General features: G+C 37.6%; 1 protein-coding gene and 1 non-coding gene across 3 annotated transcripts in view; both read left to right on the top strand.

Annotated features, from left to right (window-relative positions):
• POLA1 (DNA polymerase alpha 1, catalytic subunit) overlaps window positions 1–18,459 on the top strand; it is a 191,122-nt gene that overhangs the window by 24,800 nt on the left and 147,863 nt on the right. For both annotated transcript variants that reach the window (XM_027636829.1, XM_027636819.1), the window contains exons 16-26: window positions 847–931; window positions 1,754–1,815; window positions 2,559–2,648; window positions 4,191–4,307; window positions 5,028–5,203; window positions 5,611–5,740; window positions 6,039–6,158; window positions 7,237–7,333; window positions 7,849–7,973; window positions 9,709–9,858; window positions 10,087–10,209. In XM_027636829.1, the coding sequence (XP_027492630.1) occupies window positions 847–931; window positions 1,754–1,815; window positions 2,559–2,648; window positions 4,191–4,307; window positions 5,028–5,203; window positions 5,611–5,740; window positions 6,039–6,158; window positions 7,237–7,333; window positions 7,849–7,973; window positions 9,709–9,858; window positions 10,087–10,209 (1,275 nt within the window). The remainder of the gene's footprint in view (window positions 1–846; window positions 932–1,753; window positions 1,816–2,558; window positions 2,649–4,190; window positions 4,308–5,027; window positions 5,204–5,610; window positions 5,741–6,038; window positions 6,159–7,236; window positions 7,334–7,848; window positions 7,974–9,708; window positions 9,859–10,086; window positions 10,210–18,459) is intronic.
• LOC113951822 lies at window positions 7,556–7,686 on the top strand. Its single transcript, XR_003529289.1, has one exon.

Genomic DNA, 18,459 nt, shown 5'->3' with positions numbered 1-18,459 from the left:
TAATGGATTCTTTTTTTTTAAAAAGTATCATTTATCTATTTACTTAGGTAGAGTTAATCATAGGCTCTAGGTAAAATGACTGGGCTTTTCTGCTGATAAAACTCATTTTAAAATGAGAATTTGGTCTTGATCTTACGGCATCTACCATTTTGCTATGAGATCTTTTCTCAGAAAGGAGGAGAGATGTGGGTGGCCACTCTCAGTTGTGAATTGCAGACTCCAATACATACTAAGGAACGTTTATCTTTTTTTTTCTTTTTTTTTTTTTTAACATGAGGTACCCAAGATACCAACAGGACTCTACTTAGCAAGACGCTTTAAAGGCTCTCTGCTTTGCCTTCTATTGGGTTTTTCTTGACACTGTCTGGGGAGCCAGGACATCCTGCCAGCAGAGCAAGCAGAAGCATCAGTAAAGCTAATGGGTTCCAAATGCTGAATCCTCTTGGCTGCTTGGCAATGTTAACTGCTTGCTTAGGGGCAGCCCTTCCTGAGGAAAGGCTTCTCTGCCCTCCTCACATCTCCCTTGCACTCCATAGGGAATCCTTTAAATTGTGGTATCTGTTCAGATTCAGAGCAAAAACTGATTGGAGAAGTTTTACCAAATGAATTATTTTGCATCTGAAATTTCTAATATAATCACTTAGGAGGAAATTCTGCTTTATTTCTCTTGAGATCAATTGATAACTTTTTTCTTTTTAACTCTTTGTAGTTGGAATTAATTTGAAAAAGATCTGTTGTGGAAACAAGAGAAAAGAGATGAGAAAACTTATAAAAAAAGGAGGAAGAAATGGATATTGATATTAGTCATATTTATGAAGTTGTGTATTCTGTATCTCCTCGGTATAGGTTGTGGCTCTTGCAGCTCTGGTTCATCAGAAATTTCCTTTGGATAAGGCTGCACCTCAGCCTCCTTTTCAGACACACTTCTGTGGTATGTACTTGGAACAGCTTATGAGTAAAAAAAAAATTAATTCTGCGTATTTTATTTTTTGTGTGTGTGTTGGTTTTTTGGTTGTGGGACAGGGGGTTATTTATTTATTTATTTATCTATTTATGTATTTATTTATTATTAATTTTTACTACATTTTGTCACTCCAGCAATAGTGGCTTAGAGTAGATAAGTGATGAAGTTTCAGCTCCCAGGCAGGCTTTTCTCCTCATTTTTAATTTCACTGGTTATCAACTTGTTATCTAAGACTTAATTGAAAAAAATCTTAGTTTGAGATGATGCAACGTAACACTACTCTATACAGTTTCCTATAATTTTTATTGGTTTTGCTTCATCCTGTGTCTTTTTACTTTCTCCACCCATTAATTTAGACCATTTATTTACTGTCACTTCGTTATTTTTCAGTTTAGTTCTTCTGAACAGAATTAAAAAAAGAAATGTCACAGTTATGTTTAAACAAGTTTTCTTAGGAAAATAAAAATCTTGCAGCAGTGTCCTTGTAGTAATACCAGCTAAACCTTGAGATTCACTGATTGGAAGTGGTGAAGTGCTGAATGCTCATGAGAGGAAGTTCTTCAGGAGCTGTGGACCATAGTTATAATCTCCAATGATAACCTCAAATATGACTGATTAAGACTGTTTAATGCTTTACTAATTACCTGTCTTTAGATAACCAAGTATTCATATAAAGCTTTTTAGAGTTAGAGGTCAGTTTTTCTTGGTTCCCTTTGTTGTGAATGGGTGCTTAGTGGGAGGGTACAATGAAGAACTTGTATGTAAGAACAAATATCACTTCTTTTGCAGCTGTTTCCAAACCGAACGATTGCATTTTTCCTTATGACTTCAAAGAAGCTATTAAAAAGAAGGTAATTTCATTTTTTTTAGCCTTCTTATTACAGTACCTTATAGATTATGAACTTCATGGTGCTTTTGGCAAGTTGTGAAGGGAAGTATTCAAAGGAGTGGCATGATTATTTTATTGGTTTTCCACTTTGCAAACCTAAATCCAGGTATTTATTCTGTTTTGCTTGTAAAAACAGAGTTGTGTGCTCTGTGTGATTCAGTACTGCTGCTAATTGTGCTCTTAAAATAGGTGGGGAGTTAAAAGAGTTGGAAAGGTTTTGCAAAGAGGCTAAAATTGTGATTCATTTGCATTATACCTGACTTTGTACTCATAGTAAACTGGGAGGATTTGTTTCATCTTTTCGTGGAGAGTAAAATCTGTCAAAACTTAGAAGACATGCTTTCTAAAGGGCAGTGGAAGAGCTGACAGAATAATAAAGTTAGCCATTTTTGTTTTGCCTCTATTTCTGTGTGATCTTAAGCCTGTGAGTGAAGGATGCATATGGAGCATTTTCCTGGCGTGCTTGATTCTTAGGAGGCTCTTAAAATATCACTAGACACCTGCATACAAAAGTAGAATGGAAAAAAGCCTCTGAGAAAAGCTTTCTATGTCTATGGGGGTGAGAAAAAAAATCCTTGAATTATAGAATGAAAGGGAGAGCTCTGTGGTGCTTTATTATTGTCTTGTAACTAGTAGGGGAGAGGAGATGTTTCCATTTTAAACTTATTGGGTCATTGAAATCAGGTGCTCTCTTGCTCCTTTTAGAATGCTAAAATAGAAATCGCTGCAACAGAGAGAACACTGCTGGGATTTTTCCTGGCGAAGATTCACAAAATTGACCCAGATGTTGTTGTGGTGAGTAGTTCTGAGACTCTGAGAGTTAAATTAAAGCATATTGTCAGTTGGTCAGCTTTGTTCTTTTTCTTTTGTCCCCTTATAGGTTTTTTAATGTTTGTCTTAGACTGCTTTATGAATTGAGTTTGCTTATAAGACGGCAGGGATATTTTGATACAAAGATGATACAGAATTTTCCCTGACAGTGTTTTATACATCCTATTATTTCCTGTAATAGCTAAAATAGGCAGTATTTCCACAATACCTGAAACAAGTATTTTTTTCTTTACTCAGAAAGACAAAACATGACAGAAAACCTCTGATTTTCTAGAAAAATGGGAACTCTTGGTAGACTTAAGAGTCTGTTTCAGTTCAGATGCTCATATAATTTGTGTTACCATTTAGATTGTGTTTATGCTGTAAATCAGAATGATAACCTATACAAATCTGTGGGATCTGAGCAAAGTTTTTTAATAAGCATTCTTATGTTTTCTGCTGTGTAGCTGAGGATTTATTACAATTACTCATTTTCTCTTTTTGTTATCTTTAATTACTGTACAGTCCTGAGTTTCACTTACTGAAGTTCTGAGGACAATTTGAAGTTGGTTATAAATCTGAGGTGGTTACACACAACTTGTTATTCTTCTGTAGGTAAATACAAATGATTAAGTGGTGGGAATACGATGAAAAGAGCAGTCAGATTCCTGATGTTTTCAGCTCACTGCAGCTGGTATCCAGTATTTGCCCTATGACCTAAGCTTCCTGGTGGTTATGGGAAGGAATTGAGGGGAACACTGCAGTCAGTGGTTTAAAATTGAGGATGCCAATAGTAGGGGTGTGAGATCTTCTGTCCTGAAAACAGCAGAGCTGTGTTAGTGCAGTTTAATTTGCACCTGGTTTAATTAATGCTGTTGAAATGCTGCTGCTCGTTTTAAGGAGTTGCTTCTATAGCACAGTCTTGCACTACACAGAGGTACCTGGTAGAGTGGACCTGCAGTTCCTGGTGACTGACTTGTGTTTATCAGGGTAGCATTTTACTTTCAGCTCAGGTTACAGACCAGTGTCATCAATGTCCTTAGCATTGTTTAAAATACTGCTGGAGTGCTTTGGTATGTAAATATTGGTTGCAAGGTCTTCCTGTCCAGATTTAACAGCTATGCCCGTTGTAGTGTCCAAGGGAAAAATTACATTATTTTGATGTAACTATTGCATCTTTCATGGATGGAGACAAAAGGAATTACTCTTAGCTTAAGGTCATATGCTCTGTGAAGAATGTTGTGGGTTTTTTCTATAAAGCTTTAAATCCTAATGTCTACTATCAAAGCATAAAGCTATGAGCCAGTTATAGAGCTGATTTTGGTATTCTGCTGAACAGCATTGTTAGTGTTAAGACTAATGAGTACTGTTGATGAACGTTCTCTTAGAAAGTGCTTTCTGCGAGAGAGATAATGCCATCAATTAGTTGGAAAAAACCTCAAAGGGCAAAGGAATACTGAGTGTGTGGAAGTAAGTCTTTCAATTTGCATTTGTTGTAACCTTTTTTGTTATTTTTTCTGCTTCAAGGGTCATAATATTTATGGATTTGATTTGGAAGTGCTGCTTCAGAGAATTAATTTGTGCAAAGTCCCTCACTGGTCCAAGATAGGTCGACTGAGGAGGTCTAACATGCCAAAGCTTGGGGTAATAAGATTGCTTAAGTCTTTTAAGCCCCTTTATGTTGTGTGTGATTAAAAATGAATTAATTTTTCTGAGGAGTTGTAAATGTGACACTGACGTATTTTGACTGTTGGTCATGCTGAATTTCATGTGTCCCAGATCAGAAATTGAGTGTTTATATGACTTTTATTACAGTAATAGGCTAAACTGATTTTCGAGTTAGGCTAATTTAGTTTACTTAGCTAGATGATGGTAATGACAGATTAATTGCAATAGTCTTTACTGTAACAGTCTTTGTCTGCTGTAACTGTAAAATGAGAAAATGCAGTTTGGATTGATGGGTGAATCATCTCATAGAGAGCTGCTACGTTAATTCTGTAGTTCTTAGTCTGTATTTGTTCAGAGGACAATGTGTGAGGCTTGGAGTACTGAAGTGCTGAATGTGGCTGTGTTCTTGCGTATTCCTATCATTCCTTGAGGCCAAGATGGTGAAATCTAACTAGTAATGAGAATTAAGTATCTATTTCTTAACATTCTTATACTGAAAGATACCACGGATTCCTTTAGGGCATCATTGTAAGTCTTGAATATTGGTTGTATTTAGTGTAGAGCATTAGACTATTTAGTGACCAACTGACTTGACTGAGCCCTATAAACATATATTGTGGCTAGATGGTTTTTTTTGCTGATGTTTGTACATTTAATTCTGTTTGGGTTTTTCTCTCCTTGTGTGATATGGTTAAGGGTCGAGGAGGGTTTGCTGAAAGGAGTGCTGCCTGCGGTCGAATGATCTGTGATGTAGAAATTTCTGCCAAAGAATTAATTCGTTGCAAAAGTTACCATTTGTCTGAACTGGTCCATCAGATTTTGAAAACAGAGAGGGTAACAATTCTTCCTGAGGAAATTCGAAATATGTACAGGTATGTTGCTGATTGGGGTTTTCAGTCCTCCACTGGAAAGTAGCAGATCTGGTTTCCCAGCGTAAAATTTTAGGCTTGCTTACTTCATTTGTCATGGAGATGCTGACTTAGCACAGGCGTATTTGAAAAGTTAAATACTATTGTAACATTATGTTACAATGTTTCAAGCCACTTGTGTGTGTGGTTTATTGCGTGTGAAGCAAACTGATTTGTCAGAACATTGATATAGATACACTAATAGGTTATGTAAGCTTGAGTTTTGGGATGGTTTTTCAATTACAAGAGCTTGCTGTATAATTCAGCACTGGTGTGCTACAGGTACCATGTGTTCTGTACAGCATATAGGTCTAAACTACTACAAAGGAAGCTGATTTTACTTTGTTAGGCCATTCTCCTTCTCTTCTCAGTGATTCTCCTCGCTTACTGTTCATGCTGGAAAACACCTGGACAGATGCCAAGTTCATTCTCCAGATCATGTGTGAGCTGAATGTTCTGCCATTGGCTCTTCAGATAACAAACATCTCTGGGAATGTCATGGTACATTTTCATTACTTTCTGCCCTCCTCCCTTTCCAACCTCCTCCAAACAAGGCTTAATTTCCAAACACTAGTTGAGAATATATGATGCTATAAATTTTTTTCTGTCATGAGTGGGAGAGTTCAATGTTTTAATAATGTAAAACTTTCTTGAAAATACCACATTTGAGTTTTGTGCATGGTGGTGATACAGAATGTTGAGTGAACTTAAATAGTTCAAGGACATTGCCTAGTCTGCTTTACTATGTCAGTGTTTTCTCTGCTTTGCTTTGAGTTCTTTTTTTCACCCCTCTCTTTAGTCGAGGACAATGATGGGCGGACGATCTGAACGTAATGAGTTCCTGCTGCTTCATGCATTCCATGAAAAGGACTACATAGTGCCAGACAAACAAGTTTTTAAAAAGCCTGTGCAGAAGCTGGTGGGTCCAGTTTTTCTCCTTCCAAGGATTTTTATTAAAAAATTTAAAAAATTCTATCTTTTTTATATTACTGTTCTGTGAGAGCACAAAGAACCCCAAACATACATTAGTTACAACTTAATGTTACAGCATATGCTTAGTTAAAATACTTTTTTTTTTTGACTTGATATTGAGAGTGGGACAGTGTAACAGCTTTTCCATTGTGTTACAGATCTATGGAAACTCAGTTGTTCTTTTAGTTTAAAATTAAAATAAACCAAGTAGTTGACTGTGTAGGGAAACAGTAAAGAAGGTAATCTGTGTTGCTTAATAGATGCACTTAAAATTATTTTGATGGTAAACAGTATTTCAAGTGTAATTAGTTATATGGGTAAAATATCCAAAGGCATCAAAAGAAATTCCTTTGAGTAATATCAGTGTAAATAATATTTATAGAAACATCCATTTGTTTTGTTAGTGAACAAATTAAAATTTGAGAAAGTACTTGTATTGCACTATATTTTGCTTCTTAATTTTACTTTTATATAAGTTCAACAGGAAATTCCAAAACAATAAGTTTTCTTGATTGTATTGTTTGATCAAAGCTGGAATTTTAAGTGATTTAGAATAGAATTGAACAACCAGTAGAAAAAATCTTACTACTACGTACCAAATAACAGGATACTTTTTAGGTCAGTAATAATGTTTTTATTTGTTTTATTAAAGCCCAGCCATTCTGTTTCAAAAAACAACATTGTAATTGGGCAATTGTATGACTTCTGGGTCATGAATTTATTTTTTTCCTAGCGTTGACCTTTACAACCAGCTGGAAAATGCATACTAGTGCCATGTTGCATGATGACAATACCTTAAGGTCTCTTGTTAGCAGTTTGTTCCTATCAGAGTTGCTTTGAATGCTGTTTTGACATGTACAGAGCTTTAATAAGGATCATGATGAAAACACCATGTTTTGCATGTATTTTAAAAGGAACTCGGTGCACTGGCTCCCAAATTCATATTTGATTTGCCAAAAATAACTCGTCTAAGATTATAGAAATCTTAGAGACTAGATAATGACTTTTTTAAATGCCAAATGTAGGTGGATGAAGATGAGGATCTTGAAGATCAGAATAAATCAAATATAGGGAAAAAGAAAGCAGCATATGCTGGGGGCTTAGTCTTGGATCCCAAAGTCGGTAAGATGTGGCAGTTTTCTTTGTTCTATGAAGATAGAGACAGGTAGATTATATTAATGCAGAGAGATTGCAGTGGGGAATCTGTGTCTCTTCTGGGTGTTTGGTGTGGTGGTTGCGGCATTGGGGGGAGGTGTCATTGCACACAATAAAATTCCCAACACTGATTGTGGAATTGCTGGTTTTGAGGAATTAGGGCTGTGTATATGTGTATAAATTTTCTAATGGACACCTAAGTTTTCTTTCAGTTTCTCCTCTCTGTGGGGAAAACTGTACAAGTGTCCTATAGTAACACAGAAGCTATCTGTTCAACTCTGGTGAGTTAACGGGGTTGGATCGTTCCACTTCTGACAGCTTTCTGTAATGGGTAGTGGTGCATCTCAACAGCTGCTTTAAGGGATTTAGATTATGGAAGTGTGCTACAGTGTATTACTGTCACTTACATATTAATTGTGGAGTTGTATGGAGTCCTTCAGGTGACTGAGTAATTATGACTTTTGTTTTAAACTCTGTTTTAGGTTTTTACGACAAGTTTATTTTGCTTCTCGACTTCAACAGCTTGTACCCATCGATTATCCAAGAGTTTAACATCTGCTTTACCACAGTGCAGAGACTGTCATCAGAAGCACAGAAGAGGGCCGAGGTTTGTGTGCTTTAACTTGTGGCTTAAGTTGCACCGTCTTAACTTCAGTGTGTTTTCTGTGAATCAGCTTTTTAAAAAACTTCTTTTCCACTATTTAATATTTTTTTTTGTCCCCTCTCATACATAAAAAGTGATTCTTGTTTAGAGATGCATCATATTAAGTTTGGATTGGGACTTTTTCAGTATTTAATGTCTCTCACCTTCCTTTCTGTAATACTTATATAGAATCTTGCTAAGTTCTCTCCCATCTAGTCTTGGCAACCTCATGAAACAAGTTTTTGCTTTTCAGCCACATGTTCTCCTAGCAGTTTCTGAGCCACTTGACCAGTTTCATCTGAACTTGGTAGAAGCTTCCAAAAGTTAACTGCCACAGAATTCACGCAAACATATCTGAATGAGGGAGACAAAAGTCTCATGGTTCTGTCTACAGGAAAAAATACATAGGAGCTCAAGCCTTATTAGACATCAGGAAAATTATATGTGTGTCTTGGGGGGTGATGACTATGTCAGCTGTGGTACTAGCTTCACAAACATTCCTACTGTTTAACACAGCATTAAACTATTAAACACAACCTGAAGGTGTAGTTCCACTGTTTTCTAAACAGCTATCTTGGCTCTGGCTTATCCGTGGCTGGAGATTCTCATTTCCTCAGCTGTGCTGAAACAGTTGTTGTTGGAGCTGTGTTGTAAACTGAAGCAGTGGGCTTGTCAGGTTTAAAGGTTAAACACTGAGGCTTTTATTTTTAAGTGCTATCAGCTCACTGGTTGGAATTAGTTAGTCCCATAATGACTGAAATATCTGTACCGTATCAGAGAGGAGGAGATAAGTATGCAGAATTCTGTCAGTAAGTTCTTCCAAGCTCTCAGTGGATTTTCCCTACTTTTTGAAGTGTGCTTCAAGCTGAAGCAGCTCATTTTGGTTTCTGTCACTGTACGATATTTATTGAGGCTTTGGTGTAATTTCTTGTTACAGTTCTTCCCAGACTGCTTTACTAAACTTGCCGACCTCATAATGTCTCTATTGCCCTTCTTTGTACATTTCTGTCTCCTCCATTGTGTTTGAAATTTCTTTCCATTTTCACTGATCAACCATTTCTTTAGTTATGCTAAGAAAAAGAAGAATTTATGCTTTCTCTTAAATTGTTGTTTTGCTATAATCAAAAGTTGCTTGGGGTGGAGTTTTTGTTCTGTTGCTATGCTGGATTTCTCTTTTGTCAGTTATATCATTCAAAGTATCAGTTCCACAGAGCATGTGCCCCATTTGACAGTTCTGAACACCAACAGTACTTATGTGATAATAAAAAGGTGTGGATTTTATCCAACACGGAAAGAATTGCTTCTTTATATTTTTCTATCTGTCTATCTATCTACCTGCCTATACTTAAAAGTTAGAGTGTTTGTGTGTTATTTATCTGAATTTATATACGTGTGTGTGTGTAAATATATAAAATCACACACACACTAAAAAAAAATCTTCCTGCTACTGGTCCACACCTCTCTTGGGTTTCTCCCGGACTGAAACAGACTTAGGCCCTGTCCCCCAGAAGGGATGAAGTATTATAGTTAAACACTGCCAAAAATTGTCTCATGCTTGTTCTAGACTGTGTTTTGGGTACTCTGCAGGAATAGACACAAGCTGTGTGATTTTGTTTTTTTTCCCCCAAGCTTTTCACTTAACACATTAAAATCTAATTTTCGAGCAAGAAAATGATAAACTGTGGTGATCATTTGACAGGGTGAAGAAGAAGAAGAAATTCCAGAGCTTCCAGACCCGTCTGTGGAAATGGGAGTTTTGCCTAAAGAAATCAGGAAACTGGTGGAGAGAAGGCGTCAAGTTAAGCAGTTAATGAAACAGCCAGATTTAAATCCTGACCTGTATTTACAGGTGTGTTCTATAGAACTCCTTTGATTTTTCCTCCCATTTCCTTTAAGTGCCCTGATCAGCCTTGTAGAATAGGGATGATTAGTAGTGAGCAGTGATTGTAATGTGCTTTATTTGTAGCCCATCATTGCTTCAGACTGTATGAAAAGCTGTGAATGTAATTGTGAGCATTAAGTTCTATCCTCTGATGGCTCCAGTTGGATCATTTTTGCTGGTTGTGTTTCTTTGCAGTATGATATCAGACAGAAAGCTTTGAAACTCACTGCTAACAGTATGTATGGCTGCCTGGGATTTTCCTACAGCAGATTCTATGCCAAACCTTTGGCTGCTTTGGTGACACATAAGGGGAGAGAGGTAAGTCATTAAACAGATTATACACACATGTAAAAAGGCTGGATTTAAGCTTTTTTTCATTGAATAGATGAATGGGTTTGGTCTTGAAGCCGCTTTTGGTTTCAGAACTGTAAATTTTTCTTTCTTGTACTGCGGAAGTTGGAAAAAAATGAAACTAGTATCTAGAAAAGAATCAGATAAATATCACCAGAAGTATGACAAGTTGAAGCTCTAGCTAGAGCCTTATTTTGGCTCTGTTTGGTTTCAGTGGGCCAGATTATGGTGACAAGAAAAATCAAGGCTGCTTTCATGTTTTTCATGAATTTTCAGTTTTGCTTAATAGGTTAGTCTTTGATCTAGTGGTGTGCTTCAGCTTTGGGTGAGCTTGACTTTAGCCAGACTGTCCTGTGCCCTGGTATGTGGAGCTCCTGAAACGCTAAAGTTTGTGATAGGGCTAATTAATCACAGGGAAGGAATGGATTATGTATCAGGGCTTATTTTCAGAAACTGTTTGTTCCTTAAAATGAAGTTTTTTGTTAGCCTCAGATATTATTTTAAGAGTTGCTCTTGATTTTATAGGCAAAACTACTCTTGCTATTGATGAGGATGGCAGCCCAATCAGTCTGGTCCCAGTGGGAGAAATAATCAATAAAGATCCAAAACATACCACTGATACACAGCATCTTAAAACATATTTTTTCATGATGTTTCGTATTAGTTCTTTATAGACAAGGATGCCAAGCAGGAGTCTGCAAAGGTGCCAAGAACAGATGTGTCTGGATGGCTGGTCAACCTTTAGTTGATCAGGGAGATGAATGAAGTCACATCTCAGAGAGGCAAATCCTCCCTGTGATGTGAGGGCACAGCTCTCCTTGTTGTGGACTGACACCCAATGCACTGAAGGGTCATTTACAATCCCTGACTTACTTGCATGGGGGTGTTTTGTTTCTGGTAACACATCTTTGATTTTAAAAGTCTTCCTATCTAAACAGTTCTCTAAGACATAACCCTACATTTGCTGCCTTCCCAGTTTGCATAACCTGAATGTTTAACCTTACACACATGTTTAACTTAGAAATAACTTCCTGTTTTGATAACTGTAAATGTCCTATGCAGCCACGTGAATTCAAAAGTTAATGTTTCCTTTAACGAAGTAGTGTCTTTTTTGCTGGGAGATTCTGATGTATTTGTCTCTGAAGTTGGCATGCAAAGCAGCTGAGTGTCCCAGCTTTATATTTTCTAGTGGTATTTTAAAAGTAATGAATGTGACTTCTTTCAAATGATCTCCGGTAGTCATATAGAGCACCTGTCACAAACTGGGTATTGTATGGATACTTAAGCTTTTGGCCTCTGTTAAGGCTGGGAAATACTTTTTGTTTGTGCATACAATTTATTCTCATTTGTTATCAGTTATGAGATGGCGGTGCGTGAAATTCTGGTGTTCCTGCATTATGTTCCAAAGAGATGGTGAAAGGGGGAAATCCTAATTAGGTGATACGGGAGGTACTAGGGAGCACTTTGAGGCATTCTCTCTTACACAAGTTTATTTTTGGTTGGAAAGGATTTCTTACCTCTTGAATTCTGGTTGTTCTAGACCTGGGCTGGCTTGTGCCAAGCCTTTGCACCCATTTGAATCTCCAATTTTTGAGGTTGGGGAAAAACCTAATACTGTGGCACAATATTACCTGAAAGCTTGTTGTAGCCAGTGCAGGTTTGAAGTTCCTCTGTGAGATGGGGCTGCTGGGAGCACAGTAAAGAGGTGCCAGTGAAAGTCTGGGATTGGGTCCGTCTGGCAGCACTAGTGCTGAGCTCAGTGGGACATCCCTGCCTTGGTAGGTCTCCTCTGTGCAGTAGGAGCACCTCCTGTAGAGCTAAAATGATCTTCCCCCTCCCCCCCCCATTCTGTGATGTAGATTAGTATTCATTAGTCTGGGTACTGTGGATATAACAAACTTAAACATTTGAAAACTTTTCAGGATGGTCTGTAGTTTCATGCTTCTGTGCAGTGTGATAGGTTCTGGTGAAGTACGCTATATATGCTCTGTTCTGAAAGCTTGTATTATTAGGTAGGTAGTCAATGTACAGACACAGCTCTTCTAGTTGCTTGTTTCTTGATTAGTAGGTTTTGACACAAAAGATGACACTAGAGGACACACCTTAGATTTCTGGTTTGTTTTTTTTCCCCTAAATTGGAATATCTAATCTGGAAAAACATTACATTTTTATATTAGTCTTTCCTGTTGTATGTTTCCTCTTACCACTTACTTAATATTCACCTCTTTTATTATTAGACTTATCTGGAGGTTTAGGTTTTCTGTATGAAAAGGTTAATTAAAAAGTAACTTATGGAACATTTATGGTCTAAATTTAAATGGCCTTTTCTGATGATCAGCAGTTAATACTTTTTTTTTTTTTTTAATGTTCCAAGGGGGCCTAAGTAAACACAAGTAGACCTGTAGAAGTCTAAGCAGGAAAAATACTGTGTGGGATGAAAACTGAATTTAATATCTGCACTAACACAATTACAATTCTATTGTAAATCTTAGTGGGAAATACATACTTCATGTTGAAGTTGTTGAAGTCCATCCTGGCATTAAGTTTTAACATATCTAAGAGAGACTTGAGTTTTGATGAGTCCTGTAAATTGCTGTTTTCCACCTGTGTGACTGAAGACCCTTCCACTGAAGCTGTAGGAAGACACAAATGCCTCCTGCCAAGTGCTATGTACCACCTCCCGTGGACTTTTAACTTCTCTCTGTGGTTTGACGACGCTGATGCAGTAAAAGTAGTGGAGCTGCCATGGTGTTCCTTACGGTGACTAAAAATTCTTGTAATTATACATTGCCATTTTAAAAACAGATCATAGAACTGGGTGATCTCTTAAGTCCCTTCCAACACAAACCATTCCATGATTTCTTGGCAGTATAGTCCATCGAAGCTCAGTTCTCTTCAGGCAGCGAGATACGAGCTAGCGCTTACCCTTTATTTTCCTTAAGACAGGGAACAGAAATGTAGCCAAGGCTTACAACTCTGGCCATGTGCAGTCTGGATCCAGCAGAGCTTAGTGCCTGGCATTCCAGGGAACGGGGTTTTCCGTGGATCGTGTGGTAACGGCGGGGAGTTCTCGCTAGATGGCGATAGAGACCTTGGGATCCTTAATCAATTAAGACTCATTTTTGTCACCAAGTGTTTGAACGTTGATTATCAGGTTTTTCGAACGGGTCTTTCTTGTTGTGGGTAATATTTAGCAGGGGCATATCAGCGTGAATTTGTCAGAATTTAATGTAAAGTGCGTCACATGTAGGCTGTTTAAGTTTTGGTGTGTTTTGGAAGGAAAAAAAATGTCAATTTATGGCAGGAGTGAGTGAACACTATAGCTCAGATCTGTTTGACATTTTTGAAAATGTAAATATTTTCCTGTTTCGATTGTAAGAAATACAATCGAAAGTTCTCATATGTACAGTAAAATAAAATACTTTCTACATTTGCAATGCAAAGGTTGCATTATTGTTCAGGAATGTGTTAGAGGGATTCCTGGACTTTCCCCCTCTCCCTCCCCCCCGACACCTCCCATGTTAGTAAGTATTTGCCTGGACATTGCTCTTGTTGTAACTACAGCAGTTGCTTGCATGGAAAAGTAATAGGAAAATATTTAATGTATTTTTAGCTGTCCTTTAATGTAATTTAACAACTGGAAACGAGATGAGTCGGTGTTGTACAACCAGCCAGCTCTGCACTAGCAGGCAGTGTAAGGTCATGCTGTTCTGGCCTCCTTAAAGGACAAGCCTTTTGATGAAGTGTCAGTTGTCTGGTTTCCTAAATGCAGGATTTCCTAAACGCCATCTGCTGCAGGATTCTCCTACAGGACAGCAAAGTTGTTGAGAGAATTTAACTGTAGACAGCTTGGTTGCTAATGGTTGCCACTCAAAGCTGAGGCCTTTTCCAGGTGCTTGCTTTTTTCCCCACGTTGTTTTTCACTGTTGCATATTTTTGCCCAAGCAAACTTGCTTTTGAAAGGAAAATAACACACTTACTGTTTTCAGCAGCGCTAACAGGTAACCTAGAGTTACAGTATGCAAAATAAAAGGGAGAGAGAGGCAGTTGGGTTAATTCCAACTTTCTCATTCAGATCCTTTAGATACATTCTCAATTAATAATTAGTTTAAGGCCCTGACAGTCAAAAGGAAAGAATAAAAACATGTTATTGCTGCAGTCAGGGAAAAGAATGGATGAGGGAGGAGAAAAATGAAGGGGAGAAAGATGAGCTCATTTTAAAAAAATTAAGGGTAAGTAAGTAGGTTAATGGCCGTCTATTGTAATTATGTTCTGTAAAGAAATCCAGGCATTTCTTTCTTTTTTTTTTAATTTTTTTTTTAAGTCCTGCTCATCCAGGGAAATTGATCATCAGCTGCTTTCTCTTAATTGAACCTAAACCATTGTTTATACAGTCTGCAAGAGTCCTCATGTGCATGGGGCAATTGGCAGACTCCTGCTTTCTTCTGTGTTGTAGTATGGGAGAAGGGGAATTGGTAAAAGAAGGAAAGAAGCCTCCTAAAGTCTCACATAAGCATGCTGTCTATATTTAAACAGGGAATGCAACATCAGTATAACAATTTTGAAAGACATGGAACTTGATGGCAAAGAGTTTCTAATTGCTTTTAAGTATAAAAAAGGCAAACTGAAATCTTACCAGAAGTAGTGCTAAATTGTTACATTGTCCCTAAATGGAAACTGTTGGGGTCAAACCAGTTGTCACTGTTGTTAAATTTATCATTATGTACGCAATTGTGAGCCTGTGAAAAAGCTATGTATGTTATTCTGCATGCTAATATCCAAAATGAGTTAGAATAGACAAGAAGAGGCTGCTTACAATCTGAAAATGAGAACTGAGTACCAAGTAGTATTAAAATTACGGAGCATCTTAACATTCCTTGAAATACTATTATTGTTAGTCAAGTGCATGAAATGACATCTGGTCTGATAAAGACTTTTGCATCTCCAAGGAGAGGAAATGAAATGTTTCAATTCAGAAGAATGGCCAGAATATTCTGGGTGAGGAGGAAATTAGTGAGAAGGGAAAAAAATTATTTTGTTTTATTTTGGGTGGCATGTTGGTATTTTTTTTTTCCCCTCTGGACAGAAAGGTTTTATTTAATGGATATTCACTGAGAAATGTTTAGAAAGATTGATCAGATTCAGATTGATTGTACAGCAAGTCAGATGAATAGAGACCTTTTTTTTTTTTCTTTTTTACTGCTTATTTTAAGATTGTGCTATTACGAGAGGTGTGGTGCCTCTCACTTCCTGACTGCTGATTTCTGTGGATGGGTTATAGCAATTGCATGGCCCCATGGTGAGTTGGATCAGCCTGGTGATCCGAGTTGAAAACTAACTCCAGAGGAAAACCAAATTGATTTCAGTTGGATCAATGACTCAGGGACTCACTGCATGCTCCTAGTGCTGGTGGCAAGGAGGAGGTTGGATAGTGGGGCAGGCCCAGTGTGAGATGTAAGGGGTCTGGCATGGCCAGCTATTTTTCAGCTCATACCATGGGGTTGATGTTAATAGGATGAACACGTGGGGGTTTTGTTTGGTTGTTCTTGTCTTTTTTCTGTACTTTTGGTTTTTTCTTATAGTTTCCTGTCTTGTATTTTCTTTCCTGTCTTGCTGAAAGATACAGATTTTGCTTGAGTCATATCTTAACCTGGCTGACGAGGTAACAAGAAGATACTCCTCACCCAGAATTGTGGTAAAACTGAAAACGAGGTTTACTGGGAGATGTGAAAGAGTGAGATCTCTGGAACATTCTCCATACCTGAAATGTAACAGTATGTCCCCTTTTAGAAACCATATGTGTTGGGTAGAGGACTGATGTCAGGATCAGGAGAGGTAGAAATCTCTCCACATCCAGTGGTAGCAGAAGGACTCTCAGATGTGCAATAAAATATTGGGGAATGCACTGGAATCCTTCAACCCCCCAAATTTGCCATACTTCAGCTTCAGAATTACTGAAGAAATCCTTTAAACCTATCTAGAATACTGTAGGGATTAACAGTTCCTTTCATGGTTCTCTTCTTCAGATACTGGCATAGAGATGCCTCATAAAAGGGAGATACAAGAGCATAGGTGCTTCACTATGAAGGTGAGAGCTTTTGCGGCATGACTCCATCATTTGTAAACTGCTTAGTTTCTGTTTTCAAACAAATTTGTTTTCTGAATCCCACTGTGTTAAGGTTAGAAGATTATAAATCCTAACTAAGCTTATAAATCCAAACTGATGTTTTAATGTTTTTCTCCAACCTGTATATTTGTTAGCACTGCGTGTCTTTGCTGTGCACATTTTCTTAGTTCATTAGTGGCCTGCCATAAAATGCTTTGCGTTTTGAGACTTCAGCAGAAGTTGTTCTCTAGGGTATTATTGCTTCACTCATCTGCATCATGCATTTATCTTAAATTGGATGTTGGCCTGTTCTAGAAACCATGGGTTTAGATACCTAGGTAGTAATAAAGTTTCCAAAATAAAAGATACTTCAAATAGGAGTTAAAAATAATTTTCATTTTCAAGCACTATTCCTAAGAGGATAGAAAAACGAGTCTAACTGAAGTGTTTGTCTCCCACGAGACTTAAATAAATATTCATTCTGTCCTTCAAAGATAGGACACCTTGATCTCATAATCAGAAATTTTCATATATTTCCTGGGAATGTTGCCCACTGTGCAAAAGTTTAGTGTTTCATCAGAGATTGTCTTAGAAGCTTTTTGCCCCATCCACAGTGACATGATCTGTTCTTTTTCCTCTTGAATGAATACTCATTTGAGCCTACTAGATGTGCTATTTTCAGGTAATGGTTTAAGGATGGGGATGATCCTACTCTGGCATATAAGGAGAAGCTGAAAGCTGGGTTTCTTCAATCTGGAGAAAAAGCCTTTGAGGATGGAATTCACTGAGGTCTTAAGAAGCCAGACTCTTCCTAGAGATGCACAGTTGCCCTGTCTTGGGCAAGAGGTTGGGTTAGGTGATGTCCAGAGATCTCTTCAAATCAAAATTGGTTTATGACCATCAGTTTAGAAGTTCCTTTAATTCACACTGAGATTTATCACCAAGGTCAGCTAGATCTAACAGATGCAACTCGTCATTTGAAGTGAAGAAGACTGGAAGGATGAAGATATTTCAGCAGTGATACTTGTCTTACCAGGATGTTTTGGTTTCAGAGCTCAAAAAATAATGCTTGTGTAGTTTGAAAGCAGGTTTTGCTGCATGAATCAGGTCATGTGGTCTCTGCATGTATGTCCTTTCTCTGGGCTGTGCCAAGATTCATTGGCTTAATTTAGAAGATAAGCATGAACAGCTTATGCTATTTTCAGCATCGAAATATACTTACGAGACAGATGAAACAGTTTGTTCAAGGCCTTTATTTATCTGTGGAAGATGGACTGTCTCTACTGCTGCAGGTGCAATACCTTGTAAGGATACAGGAGACCCTGGTGGGCAACGTCAAGAACTGTGACTGGGACAAAGGACTCCTGACAAGTAGATGTAGTTTAACAACCTGGTTCAGATCTCTTACCCTAAGCAAGGAAGCCTGTAAGTCAGGCTTACATCCTAAGCTAATTTGTTCAGACTTCCTTCATAGTAGAAGGTGGGCAGTGTCAAAACCGGATGAAATAAATTCCCCAAATTTTAGAGCTTGATTGGTGATTGGGAGACATGTGGAAGCTTAAATTATGCTTGCTTGCTCTATTTGCTTTCCTTCTGATGGTTGTGCATAATGTAATGCAGGACATGTTGCTGGTGTTTGCATTGTCCTTAGTTTCAGAATATTCCCTTTATCAAATCTGGGTAAGGTTTCAGGGAGTAGGATTAAATTATTTATGTTGGTATGTGCTCTACAATTTGATACTTTTGTTTGCTGATTTGAACCACTAGGAATAGTTGCTCTATAAAATCCTATTTAAACACCTGGATTAGTTAAAAAAAATAATAAAAAAATCCATTTCTCTTAACCTTTTATTTTAATTCTTCTATGATTCTGTGTGTTCTAACTGACAACCTTTAAAAACAGCAAGAAATAATTTTTTAGGTTGTTGGGGGTAGGCAGTGGTTCCCACTTATGTCAGTGAAATGCTTTGCTTATCAAGCAGTGCTCATCAAAAACGTGGAATGATGGAATGTCATTTGAACCTTACTGCAGGGATTAGTCCCTGGCAGTTATTTCTCTGTGAGCTTGTGCTAGTCTTGATAATTACGTGAGACCGAGAAAACTTAAAATT

Source organism: Corapipo altera, unplaced genomic scaffold (assembly GCF_003945725.1).
Source record: "Corapipo altera isolate COAL_440 unplaced genomic scaffold, ASM394572v1 0, whole genome shotgun sequence".
Taxonomy (NCBI): domain Eukaryota; kingdom Metazoa; phylum Chordata; class Aves; order Passeriformes; family Pipridae; genus Corapipo; species Corapipo altera.
Note: the sequence above shows the minus strand (reverse complement) of the source record. Positions and strands in the feature narration are given on the sequence as shown.